Source organism: Erythrolamprus reginae, chromosome 3 (assembly GCF_031021105.1).
Source record: "Erythrolamprus reginae isolate rEryReg1 chromosome 3, rEryReg1.hap1, whole genome shotgun sequence".
NCBI lineage: Eukaryota > Metazoa > Chordata > Lepidosauria > Squamata > Dipsadidae > Erythrolamprus > Erythrolamprus reginae.
The window spans coordinates 169,694,155-169,718,724 of record NC_091952.1 but is presented as its reverse complement, the minus strand read 5'-3'; the positions used below and the strand labels follow the sequence as shown (position 1 = coordinate 169,718,724).

General features: G+C 41.1%; 1 protein-coding gene across 1 annotated transcript in view; it reads right to left on the bottom strand.

Moving 5' to 3' along the window:
• PHLPP1 (PH domain and leucine rich repeat protein phosphatase 1) overlaps positions 1-24,570 on the bottom strand; it is a 191,372-nt gene that overhangs the window by 18,046 nt on the left and 148,756 nt on the right. Inside the window, exons 8-13 of the mRNA XM_070747145.1 lie at positions 22,170-22,230; positions 19,070-19,165; positions 17,577-17,732; positions 12,050-12,250; positions 8,737-8,899; positions 875-1,005 (exon numbers count right to left, since the gene is read on the bottom strand). Coding sequence (XP_070603246.1) covers positions 875-1,005; positions 8,737-8,899; positions 12,050-12,250; positions 17,577-17,732; positions 19,070-19,165; positions 22,170-22,230 — 808 coding nt within the window. The remainder of the gene's footprint in view (positions 1-874; positions 1,006-8,736; positions 8,900-12,049; positions 12,251-17,576; positions 17,733-19,069; positions 19,166-22,169; positions 22,231-24,570) is intronic.

Sequence of the window (24,570 nt, the reverse complement as noted above, 5' to 3'; positions counted from 1 at the left end):
TTAAACTGGCGAAAAGACAGACATGAACAGAACCAAAAATGATTGGAGATGGAAAAAGTAAAACCAAAAAATCTGTTCAACTCCTATCTCCAAAACGTCGCTACAGAGCACTGCACACCAAGACAACTAGACACAAGAACAGTTTTTCCCCCGAACGCCATCAGTCTTCTAAACAAATAATTCCCTCAACACTGTCAAACTATTTACTAAGTCTGCACTACTATTACTAATAGTTCTTTCTCGTCATTCCTATCACCTATTTCCTCCCACTTATGACTGTATGATTGTAACTTGTTGCTTGTATCTTTAAGATGTTTATTAATATTGATTGTTTCCTGATTGCTTATTTGTACCCTATGACAATCTTTAAGTGTTGTACCTCATGATTCTTGACAAATAAATCTTTTATTTTATGTACACTGAGAGTATATGCACCAAAGACAAATTCCTTGTGTGTCCAATAACACTTGGCCAATAAAATAATTCCATTCTATTCTATTCTATTCTATTCTATAATAAAACAAAAAAATTGATTTCGCTCCTGCTTCTTGATTCTCTGGGTGGAAGATGAGTGGTGGGAAGTGCTATCCCTCTTCAAAATGAAAGTATAAAGGTCAGGAGCAAAAAGAAACTATTGTTCAAGAGTTCAAGGAGATCTTGGACAAGAACAAACAGGAACGATTAAAGTATAAGGACTGGGCTCTGGGCTCTTATTTACCAAACCAGTTATTTACTGAATTTCAAAAGAAAAACAATCCTCCTGAACATAGTTATTTTTTAAAAAGGGTGGTTGTTTATATAACAAATGCTTTTCCCCAAGTGCATCATGTACCCTTTTGCCTACTGTGTAATAATAACATGGACGGCTCCTTACTTCAGCACCTCCAAGGTTTTGTGATCCAGAACTAGATTGGAGTTTCCAGTCAGGTCCAGTTCCTGCAGCATTGCAGGCAAAGTTTCAGGCAATTTGACTTTGGTCAATTCATTACAGCTCAGGTCCACACACTGAAGAACAAAGGGAGAGTTAAAATAAACAGGCCATAGGTCTTTGGAACACAGAGGCCTAATTGTTACATAGACTGCTACAGTAAGAAATCAGAGTTCCAATTGCCACAAGTAACATGCACAGTAATAAACCAAGGTCTGGGACTGTACCATTACAGACCAAGGGTGGATTTCGCCGCTCGTGAACTTCACTATTGAGAAAACTATTACATAAATCCAAGAATGTAGAATAAGCATTATTCCTTAATATCTCATTTCCGGTGGGTAAGTACAGTGGTACCTCTACTTATGAACCTAATTCGTTCCGTGACCAGGTTCTTAAGTATAAAAGTTTGTAAGAAGAAGCAATTTTTCCCATAGGAATCAATGTAAAAGCAAATAATGTGTGTGATTGGTGAAACCACAGGGAGGGTGGAGGCCCTGTTTCCTCCCAGGAGATTTCTAGAGAGGCTCCACGGAGACATCTCCCCGCCTTTTCCTGCCCTGTTTCCTCCCAGGAGATTCTGAGAGAGGCCCCACGGAGGTTTCTCCCCACCTTTTCCGACCCTGTTTCCTCCCAGGAGATTCCTAGAGAGGCTCCACGGAGACATCTCCCCGCCTTTTCCTGCCCTGTTTCCTCCCAGGAGATTCCTAGAGAGGCCCCACAGAGGCTTCTCCCCACCTTTTCCGGCCTTGTTTCCTCCCAGGAGATTCCTAGAGAGGTCCCACGGAGACTTCTTTCCGCCTTTTCCCACCCTGCTTCCTCTCAGGAGATTCCTAGAGAGGCCCCTCGGAGGCTTCTCCCAACCTTTTCTGGCCCTGTTTCCTCCCAGAAGATTCCTAGAGACACCCCACGGAGGCTTCTCCCTGCCTTTTCCAGCCCTGTTTCCTCCCAGGAGATTCCTAGAGAGGCTCCACAGAGGCTACTGCACACCTTTTCCAGTCCTGTTTCCTCCCAGGAGATTCCTAGAGAGGCCCCAAGGAGACTTCTCCCCACCTTTTCCGGCCTTGTTTCCTCCCAAGAGATTCCTAAAGAGACCCCACGGAGACTTCTCCCCACCTTTCCCCGCCCTGTTTCCTCCCAGGAGATTCCTAGAGAGGCTCCACGGAGGCTTCTCCCCACCTTTTCCGGTTACAATTTTGGAGGCTCGGGTTTATAAGTAAAAAATGGTTCTTGAGAAGAGGCAAAAAAATATTGAACACCCGGTTCTTATCTAGAAAAGTTTGTAAGTAGAGGCGTTCTTAGGTAGAGGTACCACTGTATTGTCATTTAGCAGAGGGAGCAACCGAATAAATATGCAGCTGCAGTCTAAAGTGGGAGAGCTGAGAGCTGCCATTTAAGAGAATTAAGCCAACCGCCTCCTCCTCCAACACCCTTTAATCAAACAAATTCTACAATGGCCTCAACAAAACACAAGATATGATTATTTAATATAAACATTCCTTGAATGAATCCTCCTTCAATTTAACAGGCCGTCATGAAATGTTAAAAAAGGAAGCAGAGAGCAGCTGATATTCCAACTAATGTACACGACCGGTTAACAGCTGTATTTCCCACCCCCACCCCCTTTTTCTTCTGCCTGATTTCTGAAAATTCTGAAAGGTTGCACACTATTTAATGACTCTGAGTGAGTCTAATTTAATTTAATTCTATAACTTTTCTAAACTTTATGCTTCATTAAATAACCTCCATGTTTGTTGCAGAATGAATAGTGATTTGTCTGCTGTCTGCGTTAAGAGGGTAATTATTATCCTTAAGCTAATGGAGCACATCAGTGTTAAGAGAGTTTTAATTAAAAGTAATTTTATAAATACATAGATTAGAAGCCAATTGCGGAGAGGGACTGTCATAATTCTGACAGAGCTGTTATTATTCACCACCAGCCTTTAATACAGAGCTAGGTTGTGAATTTAAAGGTGCATTTAAAATCAATTTCAAAATGTAGGCTGCACTGAAAACCAAACAAAATTTTAAGATGTCACAAAAGAACAGATAATGAATGCCAATGAACTGGAATACTGACAGAGGCATTAAAAAAAAATCCCAGTTGGGTCTAATATTGGGAGTACAGTGATAGGTAGAAAGGAAGAAGACAGAACTAAATCATCGTAGTTATTCAAAAGTTTTAAAATTACTTGCTTTAAAATTACTCATTTTATACAACAGAGAATTTAACTGAATTTTAATTCAGTTAACAGGGCAATTGCTGTCCAGAAAAAATTGGAAAAGCAGAGAACTTGAAGTTGGAAAGATAGCAGTATGAATACTACAGTGGTACCTCAAGATACGAACCCCTCGTCTTACGAACAACTCGTGATACGAACCCGGGGTTCAGAAAAATTTTGCCTCTTCTTACAAACTTTTTTCGAGTTACGAACCGGCGTTCGGAGACTGCTGGGAAGCCGCGCGGCTGTTTTAAAAGGTGACAACCGGGCGGCGGGGCTTCCCAGAAGCCTCCCGAACGCCGGTTCGTAACTCGAAAAAAGTTTGTAAGAAGAGGCAAAAATTTTCTGAACCCCGGGTTCGGTTCGGGAGGTTGCTGGGAAGCCCCCCAGCGCGGCTGTCACCTTTTAAAACAGCTGCGCGGCTTCCCAGCTGTCTCCCGAAGCCGAACGCGGAAGTTCGGGTTTGGCGTTCGGCTTCGGGAGACAGCTGGGAAGCCGCGCAGCTGTTTTAAAAGGTGACACCCGTGCTGGGGGGCTTCCCAGCACCCCCCGAACCCTGAACTTTTGCCGAACTTCCGGGTTCGGGGTGGTGCTGGGAAGCCCCCCAGTGCGGCTGTCACCTTTTAAAACAGCCGCGCGGCTTCCCAGCTGTCTCCCGAAGCCGAACAAGGAAGTTCAGATGTGGCGTTCGGCTTCGGGAGGCAGCTGGGAAGCTGCGCGGCTGTTTTAAAAGGTGACAGCCGCGCTGGGGGCCTTCCCAGCACCCCCCCGAACCCTGAACTTTTGCCGAACTTCCGGGTTCGGGAGGTTGCTGGGAAGCCTCCCAGGCTGGCTGTCACCTTTTAAAACAGCCGCGCGGCTTCCCAGCAGTCGCCGAACGCCGTTTTTTTGCGGGGGTTTTTTTTGGTTGCACGGATTAATTGACTTTACATTGTTTCCTATGGGAAACAATGTTTCGTCTTACGAACCTTTCGTCTTACGAACCTCCTCCTTGCACCAATTAAGTTCGTATCATGAAGTATTACTGTACTGTCAATCTAGCAGCTTTTTTGGGTTGTTGGGGTTTTTTTAAATCTTGGGATGGTACAGAGTGTGATGTACAGAAGCCTTTTTCTTCCACCACCACCCAACTCCAAAGGTGTATGATTTGGTTATAGAAATGCATCAAACCAGTAATGCAATCTCACATGGACAATTTAGAGCAAAATGTTGCCTTGACATCTGGAAGAAATGGAGTAATTGCATTGCTACCAGAAAGTGTTGATGTAAGATAGCACTTTACAAACACTTTCAATATACAGTAGTACCTCAAGATACGAACCCCTCATCTTACGAATAACCCGAGATACGAACCCGGGGTTCAGAAATTTTTTGCCTCTTCTTACGAACTTTTTTCGTCTTACGAACGCCAAATCCGAACTTCCGGGTTTGGCATTCCGGAGGCTGCTGGGAAGCCCCGCAGCCCGGCTGTCACCTTTTAAAACAGCCAGGGGGCTTCCCAGCAGCCTCCTGAACCCGAACCCGGAAGTTCGGGTTTGGCGTTCGGCTTCGGGAAGCTGCTGGGAAGCCACACGGCTGTTTTAAAAGGTGACAGCCGGGCGGCGGGGCTTCTCGGCGGTGGCGGCAGGTTCGTAAGATGGAAACCGTTCGGGAGGCCGCTTTGGGTTTTTGGCTGGGAGGGAGGGCAGGAGGTCTGGCGCTGGGGGAGGGAGTCAGGAAGGTCCTCCTACTCTCCCCCTCAGCGAAAAACACAAAGACGGTCTGCCGCTGCATGACAGGCAGGGCGGAGCAGCGTGGAGCAAAGGGAGTCTGAAACCGCCAGCGGCTTCAGCTTCCCATTGCTCCGCGGACGGCGGCAGACCGCCTTTGTATTTTTGGCTGGGGAGGAAGGAGGAGGTGCAGGATCGGGCCGGCGGCGGGCGAGGGGAGAGGCAGCAGGTCTGCATCCTGGGTGGGCGGGCGGGCGAGGAGGCGCGACCGAGCGGGCCCGGCTCAGGCTCCGGCTAGGACGGGGCGGGCAGCGGCTGGGCGCGGCGGCGAGAGTGCGTCCGACTCGGGGCTGGCGGTGCCTGACGCAGTGGGGAACATCAGCATGAGAGGCAGGAGAGGACCAGGCAACCGGAGCAGCGCCGCCACCGCTCCTGGCTCAGCTTCCCTGGCCGCCGCAGGCAACGCGCGCTGCTATCTTCCGGGCCGGCCAGGCTCAGCGGATCCAGCCCTGGCCCCTTTCGGCCGAGCCTCCCGGGCCAGGCAGCTGCCTTCCGTCACTGAGCCTCGCCGGCCCGGAAGATCGCATCACGCTTTGCCTGCGGCAGCCAGGGAAGCCAAGCCAGGAGCGGCGGTGACGCTGCTCTGGTTGCCTGGTCCTCTCCTGCCTCCCACGCTGATGTTCCCGGCTGCGTCGGGCGCCGCCAGCTCCGAGTCGGACGCACCCTTGCCGCCGCGCCCAGCCACTTCCCGCTCCATCCTAGCCGGAGGCTGAGCCGGGCCCGCTCGGTCGTGCCTCCTCGCCCGCCCAGGATGCAGACCTGAAAAACGTGGAGGCTGGTGAACAAAGGCCAGAACCTTCGGCTTCTGGGTGGATGGGAGGAGCTAAGCGGCCGGAGGAATCAATGCCGCTGGGCTGGCAACATCTCCCCAATGTAAAAAGCCGCTGGGCTGGCTTAGCTCCTCCTCTCCAGCCCGAAGCCGAAAGAAAAACGCGGAGGCTGCAGGAGTCGGGATGTGTGGAAGAGGTCCACGGGAGAACTGGGGGGACCCCAGCCCATGCCTGCTGCTTGCTCTCCCGGAAAGACCCCAGCCCACACCTTCGGGAGCTTCCCAGCCGGGTCCCTTCCACGGGGCAGTGGCTACGGCTCCCCCAGTTCTCCCGCTGACCCTTTCCACACACGCACATCATCCCCAGCCTCCGCGCCGCCGGTTGGCTGTCATCTTCTAAAGAAGCAAGAAGAGGAGGAGGAGCTGGGCACCGGTGGTGGCGGAGGAAGGCGCCCAGCTCATCCTCCTCTTCTTGCTTCTTTAGAAGATGACAGCCGGCCGGCGGCGCGGAGAATGTGGCCCGGAGGCTGGGAGGGAGGCGGAATACAGGAGGAGGAGGGAAGCCAGGAGGGAGAGGGGGAAGGAGGGAGGGAGGAAATCAGAGAAGAGGCACGTACAAACCGCCTGTGCGTTTCCCTCCCTTCCCTTCCAGTCATTGCAAGCCGGACAGTAACTGTTGACTTTTCCATTAATCCACCCACGAGGCTCCCTCCGGGCAGCCTGCGCTGTCTCCCCCGTTTCCCCCCCGCCACCCACACCCGAACAAAATCCGAATGCCGGCGGAAATGAGGCAAAAGGGGTGAATTTTGGGCTTGCACGCATTAATCGCTTTTCCATTGATTCCTATGGGAAACTTTGTTTCGTCTTACGAACTTTTCACCTTACGAACCTCCTCCTGGCACCAATTAAGTTCGTATCATGAGGTATTACTGTATATGTTGTCTTCTCCCTGTCCCTTCTCTCTCTATGCCTTACTGCTCCAGTTATAATATCAATATTTCAAATATCTATTTGTGCTCTGAACTATTCCGGGAAACATATTTCTCTTTGAATGGAGAACATAGGGTTTTCTATAGAAAGTGCACAGAATGTAACTTCATCCACACTAGGCTCAAGATTGACTCAGCCTGCCATCCTTCCAAGATGGGTAAAATAAGGACCCAGACTGTTGGGGGCAATATGCTGATTTTGTAAACTGCTTAGAAAGGGCTTTAAAGCATTGTGAAGCGGTATATACCGTATATACTCGAGTATAAGCCGAGTTTTTTAGCCCCAAAAATGGGCTGAAAAACACAGCCTCGGCTTATACTCGGGTCATTGACAAAGTCACCACACGCGGGCGCCATTGCTTGAGCCAGAGCGAGGAGGCACCAGCTTTTGTCCCCTCTGGCACGCCGTAGTTCCTCTCCCTAGCTCAAGCAAAGAAGGCAGCCATTTGCAATGGTGAGTCGGATTAAAAAGGCCCCCTGCTGTCAGATTCTCCTCCCCCTCCTTTGAAAGGATTTAAACTGTTTAAAAAATGGTATTTTGTGGTAGTTGCTGTCCTTGCTTGGATAGGATCTAATAATGTGTTATGAGGCAGAGCTAGACAGGAATTCTTTTTCTATATGTCTATCTTTCTATCTATCTATTTTTCTATCTATCTATTTTTCTATCTATCTATCTATCTATCTATCTATCTATCTATCTATCTGTATCTATTTCTTTCTATCTATCTATCTATCTATCTATCTATCTATCTATCTATCTATCTATCTATCTATTTTTCTATCTGTCTGTCTATCTTTATATCTATCTGTCTATCTATCTATCTATCTATCTATCTATCTATCTATCATCTATCTATCTATCTGTATTTATTTCTATCTATCTATTTTTCTATCTATTTTTCTTTCTATCTATCTATCTATCTATCTATCTATCTATCTATCTGTATCTATTTCTATCTATCTATCTATCTATCTATCTATCTCTCTATCTATTTTTCTATCTGTCTGTCTGTCTATCTATCTTTCTATCTATATCTATCTATCTATCTATCTATCTATTTTTCTATCTGTCTGTCTGTCTGTCTGTCTGTCTATCTTTCTATCTATATCTATCTATCTATCTATCTATCTATCTATCTATCTATCTATCTATCTATTTTTCTGTCTGTCTGTCTGTCTATCTATCTTTCTATCTATATCTATCTATCTATCTATCTATCTATCTATTTCTATCTATCTATCTATCTATCTATCTATCTATCTATCTATCTATCTATTTTTCTGTCTGTCTGTCTATCTTTCTATCTATATCTATCTATCTATCTATCTATCTATCTATCTATCTATCTATCTATCTATCTATCTATCTATCTATCTATTTGGTTTTCTATGCTGATAACCTCACAGCAGCTAATGCTGAAGCTCTTCTTTGGATACACTTATTTGTTTGTTTGTTTGTTTGTTTATTTAGTTAATTGGATTTGTATGCAATCCCTCTCCAAGGACTCAGGGTGGCTCACAGCATATATAAAAACAGAACAATAATGTAAATCCAATTAATGATGAGAAGGAATCCAGTTTTGAAGGATTTTAACTCTTAGGTTTTAGCTTTGTTCCTGATCGAGCTACTTTTTTTACTTTTTAATTTATTGTTAATATTGTTAATTTGTTTACCCTCTTTTAAATTTACAGAGCTAGTTTACTGGTTTTCTTTAAAATAAATATTCTAAAACATGTCTCAATTAATGTAATTTTATTGTTTTCCATTTTTATAAGTTACCAGTAGCCACTGCATTTTCTAACCTCGGCTTATACTCGGGTCAATACGTTTTCCCAGTTTTTGTGGCAAAAATTGGTGCCTCGGCTTATACTCGGGTCGGCTTATACTCGAGTATATACGGTAAGTCTAAATGCTCTGACTATTTAAATACACATGAGAAATTCATGAGAAATCCTAATTGGAGATATGCTTTTTAAAAAATGCTCTATTTTCACAATGGATGAATACCTGCAAGCAAGTAGAAGGAGCTTTAGGAGTAAATTCTTATGAAACCCCTACCTTGATCTCCTCAAGTTGCATGACTTTTGGAAAGGTTTGGATAAAGTTGGAGTGTGCAATCACAGTATGCATGCGACGACAATTCATAATTGTTGTTGGAATGGATTTCAGCAAATTTCCACTAATGTCGATTTCTTCCAACTCTACAAGTTTGGCCATTTTACTACACAAAAAGCAAAGAGAAAGATTTTGAGCATAAAAACCAAAGTATTCCCTTACAATAATGACTTTAAGGAGCCCAAGTACAGGTAGTTTTCCACTTACAACTGTCCATTTACTGACAGTTCAAAGTTACAACGGCACTGTAAAAGGGGACCTGGGTCCGTTTTTCCACTTAAAACCATGCAGCATCCCCCTTAGTCAGGGGTGGGCTACTGCCCAGACGGGGGCGGGGGACACACACAGTGAGGTAGCGAAAATGGAGCTCCACCCCAGACCACCCAATTTGCACTGAAAAATGTTGAAAGAAAATGCAGGGCGTCCTGCATAAGCCACACCCACAGTGTGGTAGTAAAAATTTCGGTAGACCTTCACTGCTCGTAGTCACATGATCAAAATCTAAACTTGGCAGCTGACCCATATTTATGACGGTTGCTGTTTCCCGGGGTCACCATTGTGATCTTCTGATAAGCAAAGTCAATGGGGAAGCCAGATTCACTTAATGGCCAAGTTACTAACTTAACAACCGCAGTGATTCACTTAAGAATTGTGGCAAGAAAGATAGTAAAATAAGGGAAAGCTCCCTTAACAAACTTTCTAAGCTCACTTATAAACCTAAATCTTAGGCTCGATTGTGGTCATCCTGAAGCCTTTCCATGCTTGGCTTGTACAAAATAGTATGTGAAAATTGATATGTCCATTGCAGAAAATAGCAAATTTCTTGATGGTTAATAATAGCCCTGCAGATAAGGAAGGGCTCATTTGCTGATCTCTCTTTCTTTCTTAAATGTTTCTTTGGAAAAATTACATTTACTCATATCAAAATTAGAGTAATAATGATCTGAAAATTCATGATTTCTAGCCAGAGGTTCTACCATTCCTAAAACTGGAAGGAACTTAGAAAGTTAGTCAGAACTGGTTTCAATAAAGAAATGTTACTGGGATACCAGTTTAGTACAGTATTCTCATAAATGTTTCTAATCTGTTCCCTTCAATATTACCATGTTTTCCTAAGTATAAGACGCACCTTTTTACTTCTCAAAAGAGGGTGTTTACATTTATACACCAAATGTAGTCCCACCCATCCACCTCTACTCTTTGGTCTCAATCTGTCAGCAATTTTACCTCCTTACAGCAAATAGCAGCAAAGCCTGCTTAGCACAAGCCATTGATTATCTGCCTCCCGACACTCAGCTGATTGATTAAAGTTGCCAGCAAGCCCAGGTGCTAAAATGAAAGTGAAACTAAAGCTGCACAGAGGCAAATTGCTGGAGGGATCAGACTGTGCTGAAACTGGTTGTTTGTTTTTTGCTGCAAGGGGGTAAGTCAATATAAATGCCTATAAAATGTTCAAATATGCACCAAGACAATTCCTTGTGTGTCTAATCACACTTGGCCAATAAAATTCTATTCTATTCTAAATTATTAGACTATTTTTTAAAGACTGCTTTACTAACTTAACAAAACGAAGAAGCTTTTTAAAGTAAATGCTTGATTTGAAGAGGCCCAGTGTTATTGTATCGTCTTTTAAATAGCAGAGAATACTTCCAGAAAGTCAAATCAATTTTATTGATCTGTAAAAGTATAATCTGAAATGTAACAGTGTCCTATTTTAGTATTAAGATAAGACAGCTGAGTTAAACCCTCACTTAGTCATGTTTGGGGTAGATCTATTTAAATAATTTGGAGGAGTTAGTATGATTACATTTAAGAAAATATTCTGGGATTAATATACTGCCATAAAGTACATTTCTCCAATTATTTGCTATTTCCGTAGGTCAGGCACACATGCAAGGAAATACACCGCAATCAGTGTATATCATCTGTGCTGTTTGCTGTTTGGCAAATTGCTGGGAGGCAAAGGCCTTTTTTCCTTGTTTTCCTCCCCCAAGATTAAGATGTGTTTTATACTCCGGTGCATCTTATACTCCAAAAAATACAGTGCTGATTTTAATCACCTTCTATTTCTCTGCAAATTCTGCACACTGATTCTAATATGGCCCTTTTGAACAATAGAGAATGTCTGCTGTACTGCCTTTATATTTTAAATGTTATTATTTTAGAACTGGAAAAAAGAAAAAAAATGGCCATTTAAATTGATATTTATAATTAGATAATTCAATTAATTTAATGTGTATTTTCATGTCACGTTTTGCGATGTTTCAGATATTACTATTTTACGAAGTGGAAGTGGAAAAACATGGAAGAGCAAACATGTACAACTATATAAGCAGATAAAATATTTAAATAGATTTCCAAGTGAGAATTCTAAAAGCACATCTTATATTTAAAAAAATCTATTTAGAGAAATTCTTCACTGTATAACAGATGGAGAATGTGATATTAACTTCTTTACAATTATAACCTTGATCCTCTGGTTACTTTTCTTATCATTAGTCTTCTAAAATAATTGGATTCTAAAGCCATTTAATTTTTAAGATATGCCAGATTTGCTGATTCCAAGGTAGCCCATGAAACAAAATTCCCAACAGGAAAAAAACCCTGACAATCGTTGACCCTAAACAAAAAGGACACGCTTTGTGATTTAAACTTAAATCTGGAAGATTACATTTCCTTCTCTAATTGACAATTAGGGCTTCCTGAGTGAAAGGCCAGAGACACATTTCCTCCAAACAAACCCTGAAACTGTGCTCAATTTTCAAATATATAAATATAGATTATGTCCTGTGACAAAATCTTTTTTAAATGCATACTAATTTTACACCACAAATCTACACTGAGTTTATCCTACATATCCAAACTATAGCTACTTACACAAATACACAAATATTTGAATTCAGTCTGATCTTCTTGAAATACAATGAAATACATTTTTAATACAAGGTTAAGTTGTAATCCATCAGAACTCTTTAAGTTATGTTCTTTATATAATTGCACATGTTTGTAAGTGATAGCTATCCTCATCCATGGTTTGTTTAGCATTTCATCCATAGCTGGATTAAAAAAAAAACATAATAAGACTCTGGTATACTCCTCATTTGGAAGCAAGTCCAATTGCACAGGATCAGTACCTTTTTACTCAAAAAGAAGCTACCATATTTAGTGGAATATCTAATAACCTTTAAATAATTGTACAAATATTTTAAAATGCATTTGATTAAGAAGAGAATCAGATACTACCATGCTTGTTTACCTTGCAGGAAAGCATTGCAATTGATTGAAAGCCATATGTAATATCTTCAGGTGAGGATAACCGGTTAACACGGAGATACTTTTATCAGTGAGGTTATTGTTTGTCAAATACAATTCTTGTAAAACACTCTGGGTCTCCTCTGAAAGAGTAGCTGGAGGTAAAGTTTCCAGTTTGTTGGCAGAAGCATTCAAGAACCTTAAGCTGCAAAAGCAATTATTAAGAGATAATTTTAGGTGTACATTTTCAATGACATTTTTAATGACTTAGTAGTACTATTCCTGGAAATTTGTTTAAAATTGCTCAACATTTTTCCCACCTTCAACAGATGTAGTCTTATTATCAAAAGAGAGTTTAAATTGACAGAAATATGAGACAGGGGCTTCATCTATAGATCCAATTGATCCTGGGGGGTATAACAGGGCAGCCAAAACATTTCTGTTTTGCTTTGTTTACCACTACAGTATTTTAATAGGATTTCTCTGGTTAAATATTTTCATTTTCTTTTAAATGACTGATAATCATAAAATACTAAATATCATAAAATACTAAATACAATAATCATAAATCATAAGACACAACACTCAGTGATAATCATAGGGATACTAAATAAGCAATCAATATAAAACATATTGATATTAAATAAAAGCAATTAACAAAAATAACAAACATTACGGAAAGGGGTGGCATACAAATCTAAATAATAATAATAATAATAATAATAATAATAATAATAATAATAAATAATTATAGTCATAAGAAACTGAAGAAATAGGTAATACTATATATGGTTTCATTAGAGACAAATAATGTTACTAAGGGAAAAAATGTGTAAACAGCCAGTTCTGCTCAGTTTCTAAAAACCTCAGTAGTGCTTTGCTTTGTTTAATTTCCAAAATTCTGAGCTGCCATAGCGCAATCAGAAGTTTAAGAATAAGAAATTATTCTAAAAGTTTTTAAAGCCCAAGACGACAATGTGATGCTGTGAGTTTGGCACCCTAATCTAGAGTGACAGATGATCTAGAATTAATGTGACTATTTGAGGTTAAAATTATAGAGTATTGGGGGGGGGGGGGGAATTGATAGTATATCACAGAGTACTGTGTACATAGAGTACACAGAGTACAGTCTATGTGTAAAAGCCTTTCTATGAAAAAATAATAATCCTAATATTCTGATGAACTCAAGGCACCCTTGAGGTAGTCTTTTTTGAAAAATATTGTTTAATCACTGTGACTATTCATTATTTAACAATAACATTTTGGAAAGAGGAAAGAAGCTGAAAGGTATGAGGGAAAAAATGATGAGAGGGAGGTTCCTTGATTTAACCCTTCTATCTAGCAAATGAAAATGCTAATTTATATTCACAAATGGACAAAACACCAGGCTGCTGTTCTTTGAACATCTCCTATAGTACAATAAACCCCAAACCAGAACCTGCCTCTATCTTTAGATCTAAAATGGCAATACATGTTTAAAAAATGAGAAATAAAATGCTTATATTATTGATTTGTTCTTTATTTCATTTTTTTCTTAATTCAATTTTCAGGTCATCTGAATCAGCAGTGACTGACAATGAAAAAAATTAAAAGAAAAAGGAATAGGGCTGACAGGAAGAGAGAATCCCCCACCCCGCGAATCCCAAAGTGCTCAGCAGCCATTCTGATCAAAGGCTTGGGAGAACAAGCCTGATTGTGCAAAGTCAAAAGATCTTGAAGGGAATATCATTTCATATTTGCAAATGGTTTTTATTAACTGGCATCAATGAATAAATTGCTTGATACACAAGATCAAATGCCTCCACTAACAATATTTCTTTTTTAGCATTAGATCCTACCATACTATATAGCAGTGATGGTGAACTTTTTTTCGCCCTCGGGAGCTGAAAGAATGTGGCCGCATGCTATCATACATGCGCGAGTGCCCACACCCATAATTCAATGCCTGGGTAGGGCAAAAATAGCTTCTTCCACCCCCACCCCCGGAGGCCCTCTGGAGGCCGGAAATGGCCTGTTTCCCAACTTCTGATGGGTCCAGTAGGCTCGTGTTTCACCCTCCCCAAGGCTCCAAAGGTTTCCCTGGAGCAGTGGGGGGGGGAAGGTAAAAACACCCTCCCCCATCCCCCCTGGAGGCTCTTTGGAAGCCAAAAATGCCCTCCCAGAGCCTCTGTACGAGCCAAAAATCAGCTGGCCGGCATAACATGCATGTTGGAGCTGAGCTAGGACAAATGCTTGTGTGCCAGCAAATATGGCTCCGCATGCCACCTGTGGCACCCGCGCCATAGCTTTGCCATCACTGCTATATAGCATCAAATTCCAAAGATGGCAATGAGATTAATTCCTCCAATGTCAAATGACCAAGACAGCCTCAAAATACACAGCAATGACAATTCATAGAAGATTTTATAAAGACTTTAAACATCACATGGGAAAATGCTGGTCCAAAACTGAAAAAACTGGAATGATATTTAGACTTAATAATTAAACAGTCTAGCTCCCAAATGAGCATTTTCAATATCTGATCACTGGACCTAAGTAAAGGAATAGAAATACTCTGGTCTTTGTTTCTTAAAAGAAAACTGTTGCAGTAGTAAATTGAAAAAAATGAGATACATTTCTAATTGTCTCCTAGTTGAGAAATCCTCTTATTTTCAGGACCCCATCTGCTTCAGATAAGCAGGCTGATTACCTATACCCTGGTGATATATTTCCATCACCCTAACATGGAGATTTTTGCTAAATTTTTGCTAAATTTCACTTCACTGAATGAAAGCACGTTGACCGTGTATTTGTCCATTCAATGAGAACTGAATGAGAGTTGCTAATGTTAACAACTCCAAAGATGATTTGCTGAGCATGATAGTTTCAGAATGATGATAACAGAGACTATAATATGCCTTTATTTTAAATGTGTAGAGTGTAGAGCAGTGATGGCAAACTTTTTTCCCTCGGGTGCCAAAAAAGCATGGGCGTGGGCGTGCGTTATTGCGCAGGCGCAAGTGTCCATACCCATAATTCAATACCTTGGAAGGGTTCTGAAAACAGCTTCCCTCGCCTCCCGGAGGCCCTCTGGAGGCCAGAAATGGCCTTTTTCCCAACTTCTGGTGGACCCAGTAGGCTCATGTTTTGCCCTCCCCAAGGCTCCAAAGGCTTCCCTGGAGCTGGAGGAGGGTAAAAACACCCTCCCCCCATCCCCCTGGAGGCTCTCTGGAAGCCAAAAATGCCCTCAGAGCCTCTGTGTGAGGTAAAAATCAACTGGCCGGCATAACATGCACGTTGGGCAACAGCTCGTGTGCCAACAGATACGGCTCCGCATGTCACTAGTGGCACCCGTGCCATAGGTTCGCCATCACTGGTGTAGCATGTGTATATTTTATGTATATTTTCATTTAGATCCTGAATTCAAAAACTTTTTTAAAAAGACAAGAAATCTTAACAATACTACCACAGATTACAACGGAATACATCCTGAAAATTATGGAAATTTTAGGAAATTTGCATAGTCAAACGACAATATTTTAAACCAGCTTGAGTGCTATCTGTACTGTGACAGACTGCAAAGTCATTCAGAAGCCATAAATATTAGTCTTCTCTTCTCCTACATCCTCTCTTCCAACCACAGAACAAATAGGCTATGAAACAAAAGAATTTAATTTATGATCTAGATTTTAGCCATCTGCTCTACAAACAAATGACCCAACGGATAGATGCCATATTCCCTCATAGGCATTAATTATGATGTTCAAGAAATAACACAAAATGAAGTCAAACCTACTATTAGTAATCCTAGTTTTCAGAACTCCTCTACCTATAACTCACAATCATAACACCTCAAGAATAAATCCTTACGATCCATGAAAAACATATTTCAGTTAACTTCAGTCCTCCTTGAAAATGTTGTGAAAAATTTGAAAGAATGTGCTTTAGAATAAAAAGCTGGTGTTTCTTACACTTGAAACCTTTTAACTGCAGAAAAATCAATTTTAAGTTGAACTAACCGGATAGAACATTTAATCTTTCAACAGGTGGCCCAAAAGCTGACCAAAAATTGAACATCAAATTAAAAGTTCAATTTCTTCGATTCCATAATTTTAGAGCTGGAGGCTTCAATTAAAAAACAATTCAGTCTATGGATTAATTGATCATTTTATAATTTCTGAAATTTCCAAATATAGAGTATCCAAAAGTACCTGAGGGCAAGACAAGAAGTAATGGATGGAAACTTATCATAAAAGAGATACAACCTAGAATTAAGAAGAAATTTTCTGGGAGAACAATTAATCAGAGGAATGGCTTGCCTTTAGAAGTTGTGAGTGCTCTAACTCTGGAGATTTTTAAGAAGAGATATAACAGCCACTTGTCTGGAATTCTATAGGGTTTCCTGCTTGAGCAGGGGGTTGGACTAGAAGACCTCCAAAGTCCCTTCCAACTCTATTATTTTGTATAGATAAGCATGAAGGCGTGGCATGTGCCTGATAAGTTACGTTTACTTTATTGTCATCGCACCTTGTACAACGAACTTAAATGCCATGTTCAGAGTACATCATACATAAGAAAACTATAAAATAATAACAATAACAACCAGAATACAAAAACACACATCCGTCTTGATCATTTTCAAGAAATGAAGTTACTTTAGGCAGTAATGCCTAAACATTCCTGTAAAATAAATGTATACACTGAAGGAGAAGTTGATCTACCCTGACTCTGCAAAAGGAAAAATTCATAATAAAGAGCTAACCTTTTTTGAATGAGCCAACATAAAGAGGCTTAGTTAATTGGGGAACTTTCTTATTTTTGATAAAACTGACTAACCACTATCACTTGTAGAAAGAAGGTGTTCTGTGCTTACTGCCACTCAGTCACAAAACACAAACAGTGACTTGTATAGTCACATAAGAGAGCAACACCTTTAAGGAATCAGTTTTTACTTTGAGATTTGAAAAACACCGTAGATTGCATCTGACTCCAGAAATATTGTAGTGTTCTAAATATAAGACTATTTACATTTGATAACTTGCAATTTTTAGATAAATTTAAGAGAAGAATATTTTATGAATACTAGCTTTTACTAAGTTAACTATTAGTATTTTAATTTATTGTATAAATTGGCATTACTTCTTTAAACTTAAAAGTTAGTTGATTGTATTGTTAACAGTTCTATATAAAAGGAAGTTGGAGGTCACTTTTGTTATATTTGGGAGATGTATTTTCTTTGGATCTTTTAATGTGCTTTGTCATTCCTTTTTCTTTTGTGTTACTTTTTATTTTAATGTGGATTTTGAAATTTAATAAATATATTATTAAAAATACCTTTAAGGGATGGTCAATTTTGCTATTTCACTCTCCATAAATAAATGTTTGGGGGATTAAGAGTGCATTGACTGATGTTATTCAATTCAGTTTTTTTAATTAAAATAAAAAAAACCCCACATCTCAATACAGTAGAAGTTACACAAACAGAGTAGAAGTTACACAATGTGGTAATTACATTTATACTATTTTCTTCTCATGGTGGATTTTTGGATTACCTGTAACCTTTTAGCATCAGATTAGATGGCAGCTCCACAAGTTGGTTGTGTTGCACATCCAGAACTTCCACATGAGTTTCTTCAATCCCCTCTGGTAGTCTTGCCAACTGATTGTGTCCAGCAAGTAATTTTCGCAAGTTGATATTGTGAAATAACCTTAAAACATACAAATAGCAGTAACATTTACAGATCTAATTGAAACATTTCAGAAAAGCCGAGAAAAACCTCAACAACATTCTGATTATGAGATGAGGTCTAGAAGTAACCAAACCAGTCACAGTGAGAATGAATCTATTAATTAAAAATAAAGAGGAGGAATCCATGTGCTGGTAGTCCTTATGACAGTTTATTTAGTGACCGCTCAAAATTACAACAGGTCTGAAAAAAGTCACTTATGACCATTTTTCACAATTACAACCTTTGAAGCATTTCCATGATCATGTGATCAAAATTCAGATGCTTGGCTTATGACCATTGCTGTGTCCCAAGGTTATGTGATCTCATTTTGCAACCTCCTGACAAGCAAAGTCCATGGAAAAAACAGATTCACTTAACAACCGGGTTACTAGCTTACCAAGTGCAGGAATTTACTTAACAACTGTGGCAAGACAGGTCATTAAAACGGGGCAAAACTGACTTAACAAGTGTTTCACTTAACAACATAAATTTTGGTGTCAATTGTGGTCATATATCGAGGCCTACTTATAATTTTCCACACAGGTAATCCTTGACTTATGACTGTGATGGAACCTTATTGTGATATTGTAAAGCAGGTCACCCACACGACTGGGCAATTATTAAGCAAATCTGCAGTCTTTAACTGAATGCTATTGTCATTATGGGGCGCTTTTGCTGAAAAATAGGAGGAAACGCAGGTTTTAGGCAAAAATATCATAAATTGTGGTCACTTTACTGCTGTAAGCAGCTGTGAATGTGGGCCAACTGCTGAGCACTCAATATCTGGCAATGTGACCAGAGGAGGACGAGGCGGCCATGAGAACTTTAGAACCAGGTTGTAAGTAGGGTCCATCATAACTTTAAAAAGTTACTAAGCAACTAGTCATAAGTTGAAAACTACCTGTGCAGTAGAAATTTTTCAAATGCAAATATCCTCCACATATTTTTCTAAGAGGATAAGAAGAAATTATATTGTACTTTCAATAATACCCTGAAATCAAAAGTAAATTTTATGCCATATTGCACAAGAATCATATCTAAAAACATCATATCTAAATGATGATACTGTAAGGTTGGGAAAAGATGCAAGACCTTCTTTAGAACTTCTGCCTGGAAATCTGAGAGATTGTTTTGTTTACATTTGCATAAAGAAAACTGTTCTGGCTCAATGACACTACATGAAGAAAACATTAAACAGAAGAAAAAGACAAAATCACAGGGAACACAATTCTCACTAAACAAGCTAGAAACTGATTCTGTGAAAACAATTTGCTACTTTGCATCCTATTTCTGGTTGTTTTAAAGGTAGGACTCACTGAGCAGGAAGTTCACGGATTTGATTGTGGCCCAGATTCAGTACTTCTAAATTTTGGCTATCACAAACCCAATCTGGAAGGCTCTCCAACTGATTTCTGCACAAAAAGAAGAGAAAAGAAAAAACGATAGCACTTAGACTTATATACCGCCTTATAGCCCTCTTTAAGTGGTTTACAGAGTCAGCATACTGTCCCCAACAATTTGCATCCTCATTTTACCCACCTTGGAAGGATGGAAGGATGAGTCAACCCGGTGAGATTTAAACTGCCAAACTGCAAGCAGCTGGCAGCCAACAGAAGTAATTTGCAGTACTGCACTCTAACCACTGCGCCACCGTGGCTCATAATGATGGCAATATTATTAAGGAATATTTACATATTACATCACATGTGATTTAAAAGGTATAAAAATATTAGATGCCCTGTCAGCTGCAGCATACAGAATTTAGGCAGCTGGGATTGACTGCAGCTACATGTGGAATACTTAATAGAATGGCAAACACAGATTAACATGAAGCATATGGAATAGCCCTTAAAATCTTACCAACCTCACCACATAGTATTATGTGTTGAACCACAACAATAATCCCTGCTGCCAATTTATATGAAGGAGGCATCTTTAGCAAAGACATATATAAAATGGAATTTCAAAGCCACCCTAATGAATAAAACATTGTGGGCAATATGTACGCATGAACATTTTCTCATTCAGCAACTTTTTTTAAAAAGTCTATTATTCCCACTCGGTCTCTCTTGCTTCAGTCTCTCTGGAAACAGATAAGAGGCATACAGCATTCACTGACGTTTAGGAAGTAGTAGCAAGCTGCAGGAACATAATGTGGGCTTAGAAATATCCCAGGATCATTTTCCTGTACGTCATGTCATCAGCTGCATATATATAGTATGTTGACATCTCTATTACAGACAGTACTTGGGTTACAATGGGAACTTTCATTGCTAAGCGATGTGCTTGTAAAACTTGATGTCACATGACCACGTTGTTTACCAACATCAATTCTGGTGGTCGTGGTTGCCCTCATTAAACAAATTGCCTTAGCTGATGATCCACTCCAATCCAAGCCACTTCCAGCTTTGGTCCCGACCAACATTGAGCCTTGGTAAAGTATAGGACAGCCTCCTCTTTAGCTACCTTAACCTGCCTAGCTTTCCCCCGCTTCACCATTCTTTTAGCCACCTGCTCCACTGCTTCTGCCAGCCTTACCGCCTGTGCCTGCTGGCCCAGCTGCCCTTGCCAATCTTTTTGCTCCAAGATGACCTCCATTGTCTCCTTCATGGCAGTTACTGGCCATGCCATGCCTGCTTCCTGAGGCTGCACCACTCTTGTCCAAATGTGGTATGGTTTTCTCCAGAGGTGGTATTCAAGCCATTCAGACCAATTCAGTCAAACTGGGAGTAGCAACCTATAGATGGGCCCAGTCCGGTGCTAAGCCAGCCTATTTAGCCATGTTTTCAAGCCGTGTGCATGAGTGCAAGCCACGCACATGAGCAAAGTGCATGCACAGAAGGCCGTGCATATGCGCGGAAGGCACATGTGACCAAAGTAAGCGTGCACTCACATTTTTGGCCTATTTAGCCATGTTTCCAAGTTGAGTGCATGCATACAATGATTTTAAATGTTGGTAGAGTTTTAAAGTTTTTCTAGTAAACTTAATTGGATTTTTAGATTTGTATATTGTTTGCGGCATACAAATCCGATTAAATAAATACAGAAATACATACAGAAATACATACAAAACGCATGCATGAAAGGCCACAAACACAGGCATGGAAGGCACAGGCATGACCAAAGTGATCGCGGGCTCATATTTTCGGTGCTGGGCGAACCGGCAGGGAAATTATGTGAATCCCACCTCTGGTCTTCTCATGAGATTTTGGAAGACAGGCACATGAAAGAAGGCGACTGCACTGGCACAAAAGGAGGACTCTTCTAACCAAGGACCTTATTTCATGAAAGAAAGCTGGAGAGGCCCCATTGGCATCAGTGAGAAAGACGGCAATATAAAGAAGGCCTCATCCAGTGCAGGCATGGTTTGCCGAATAGCAGGCATGGTGGCAAGCAGGCTAGGCAATGGAAGCAGCTGGCAACAGCAGGTAGGCAGGGAGTCTTCAGAGAGGGGCGGCATACAAATCTAAGTAATAAATAAATAAATCAAAAGGTGGCAGGTGCCCTCACGTGGGTCCAAATTTTGTTCATGTGATTGCAAGAGGCAGGAACTGTTGAGGACTGGTTGTAAGTCCCTTTGTTCAATGCCACCATAATTTCAAACAGTCGCTGAACAAATGGGCATCAAGCAAGGGCTACCTTAGTCAACATCATCAGAGATGGGGGAGCGAGATTCTTATTTCACCCGATAAACTTGACAACATCAAAGATTAGTAAGGTAATATCCTATACTAAAGCACTAAAACTCCAGAAATAAATACAACACAATTTTAAAAAATTGGCAGTTTCATATGAAATTACACAACTTGCAAAATCCATTTGCTGCAAGCATTTACTTTGCTTCTTTGTTTTGATGCCTATGGCCTGAAAAGATCTAGCAGGAGCCTAAAACTAGTGGGTCCTTCAACTTCACCCGACCAAGATAGAAAAAACCTGTTATGAAAGAAAGTGTGCTAGACTAAGTGGAGAAGATTATCTGCTATCATATCTGCTCTCCTTCTTAACCTTTAACTCTCAGGGCCATATTATTAACATACTTTTCTACTCTGAACAGTAAGAAGAAAATCTAATTACTTATGAGGTAATATGGATATTGGGTTCAAAGTTGTGGCATTTGCTTAGCAGCTCATCAAACCAGAAGTAAGTGTAATGCAGAAAAGGGGATTCAATGGGTTGAGGTTGTATTAAAAATTACTCCTCCAGTTTATACAGAAATGTTTATGACAATCCCTGCTTCTAAGTAAAGAAATATGACAGATCAAATAAGTTACACTCAATATTCCAGAGTCACCAGGAAAATTCACGCAACCTCTTCAGTCAAAGAGATCACTTTATTAGTCTTCAAGTGCTCCAGTTTCTTCTAGTGTTTTCACTAATGCCACATTTAAAGCCAGTATCTTTCAAAGATATGCTTACCTAGAAACATCCAAATAAGTCAGATAAGTTGGAACTGGATACACATGAAGATCAACAAGTTCTGGAAGAGAAAGACAAATATTGCAAAGATAAATTTAATTTCAAGCTACTAAAAGTAGACCACCTCATGTGGCCCAGGTTTAATACAAATCATGATATGCAGGACAAAATACAATAGTCCTTAATTTACAACAGTTCATTTAGTGACCATTCAAAGTTACAACAGCACTAACTCATTTTTATGACAGTTGCTTTGTCCCCTTTTACAACCTTCTGACAAGCAAAGTCAATGGGAAAGCCAGATTCACTTAACAACCACGTTACTAATTTAACCACTGCAGTGGTTCACTTAACTGTGTCAAGAAAGGTCGTAAAATGGGGTAACATTCGCTTAACAAATGTCTCACTTAGCAACAAAAAAATTGGGTTCAATTGTGATCATAGGTTGAGGACTACCTGTAATGTCCACTGGATCACAGCTGAAACAACTGAACAGTTAGAAACAGCAAATACAAATTTGTAAAAAAATAAAGAACATTTTAACATTTGAAGATATTTTACTGAAATAGATGGGATCTTTTTATTTGCCTTTAGTTTATGTAAAATATCGCTCTTTTGTAAAGGAAAAGTATCCATCCTTTATTTTGTAAACCATAGTTTTGCTTTAACAACTGTAATTCAACTGTGTGTATTTTGAGAGTACATGAAATAACTTTCTCCCCAAGAGCTCTATGACATATCTCTGATCAGTAAGAAATACTGTATTATGGTTTTATCGCTTCACAATGCTGTAGATGGTTTAGCTGGTCTAGTTATAACTAAGTTGGAAAGAAAATCTCTTCACGTAGAAAATCAGCTTCAGTAGATTTAATCTGAGTGAGGACATCAAAAACCTCTGGCTAAATTTTAAAAAGCTTCTCTAAATGGTCAAATGTTAGGCAGGAACAAGCAAACTTTCTCCTACTGGTAGCAGTCACTAGACAGAATAGGCGTTGATTGCTTACCTGAACGCCTCTTCTCGTACGGTGAGTGGGTACAGCAGTCACGTGGGTTGCTCCTGTCCAATCCGATGGGACTGAGCCTAGTATTAAAAAAGCCTGCTGGATCCGCCCCTTCCCCAGAATTCGCGAATCCATAGACTAGGCTCAGATGTGAAGGCTCAATAATGTTCAACTCTCATGTGTTAGAAGAAAGGTAGGAATAGAAGACATAGAAGACCACATAAAAGGGAGGGAAGTGACTGCTGTACCCACTCACCGTACGAGAAGAGGCGTTCAGGTAAGCAATCAACGCCTATTCTCCGTACTGAAGGAGTGGGTCCAGCAGTCACGTGGGACATACCCAATAGATAGGTCCCTAGGGTGGGATTAGATTGCTATCGTGAGAGATAACGGATTGGAGTACCCTTCTGCCGAAGGCAGCGTCCGCTGAGGCGTAAGAATCGATTTTGTAGTGCCTTATGAAGGAATTTGGCGAGGCCCAAGTGGCTGCTTTGCAGACTTCTTCCAACGGGGCTTGAGTCGCCCAAGCGGCAGATGTGGCAGCACTTCTGGTGGAGTGCGCTGTAATATTCTTTGGAATGGAGAGGGAGGCTGTCTCATAGGCCTTAGAGATGGTCCCTCTGATCCAACGGCCTATTACTGATGAGGACACTTTGGATTCCATGGATCTGGGATGATAGGCCACGAAGAGTGCCTCAGACCTCCGAATGGGTCCTGTGCGTTGAATATAAATTTTTAGCGCTCTAGTGGGATCCAGAGTGTGCCATCTAATTGCCAGGGGATGCTCCCGTTGGAGACAGAAAGAAGGTGAGACAATATCCTGGGATCTGTGGAACATGGAACTGACCTTGGGTAGAAAGGTGGGGTCCAGTCGCAGAACAACCTTGTCTTGATGGAACTGACAGAGGTCCTGTCTGATAGAGAGAGCTGCCAACTCAGATATGTGTCGGGTGGATGTAATCGCCACCAGGAATGCTACCGTAAAGGATAGGTACCTGAGGGACGCAGATTTCAGGGGTTCATAGGGTGCCTGAGTAAGGGTATGGAGAACCCGTGGCAAGTCCCAGGAAGGATATCTGTGGACCTTAGAAGGCCTGAGGTTGGCCACTCCTCTGAGAAATTCTTGGATTTCCGGAAGGGAGCGGAGAGGCTGCCTGCGAGGCCCCGCCAAGACAGAAGAGATAGCTGCCAGGTGGCGACGGATGGTGCTGGTAGAGAGGCCTTGGTGGAAACCTTTCATGAGGAAGGAGATTATCCTGTGAATGGGAAGACACAGGGGAGATAAGCCCTCCTGCGAGCACCACTGATGGAATTTGGACCAGGTATGGTCGTATATCCGGTTGGTAGACCCTCTTCTAGACTTCAGGATGATTTCCACTGTGTCCGGGTCGTACCCTTGC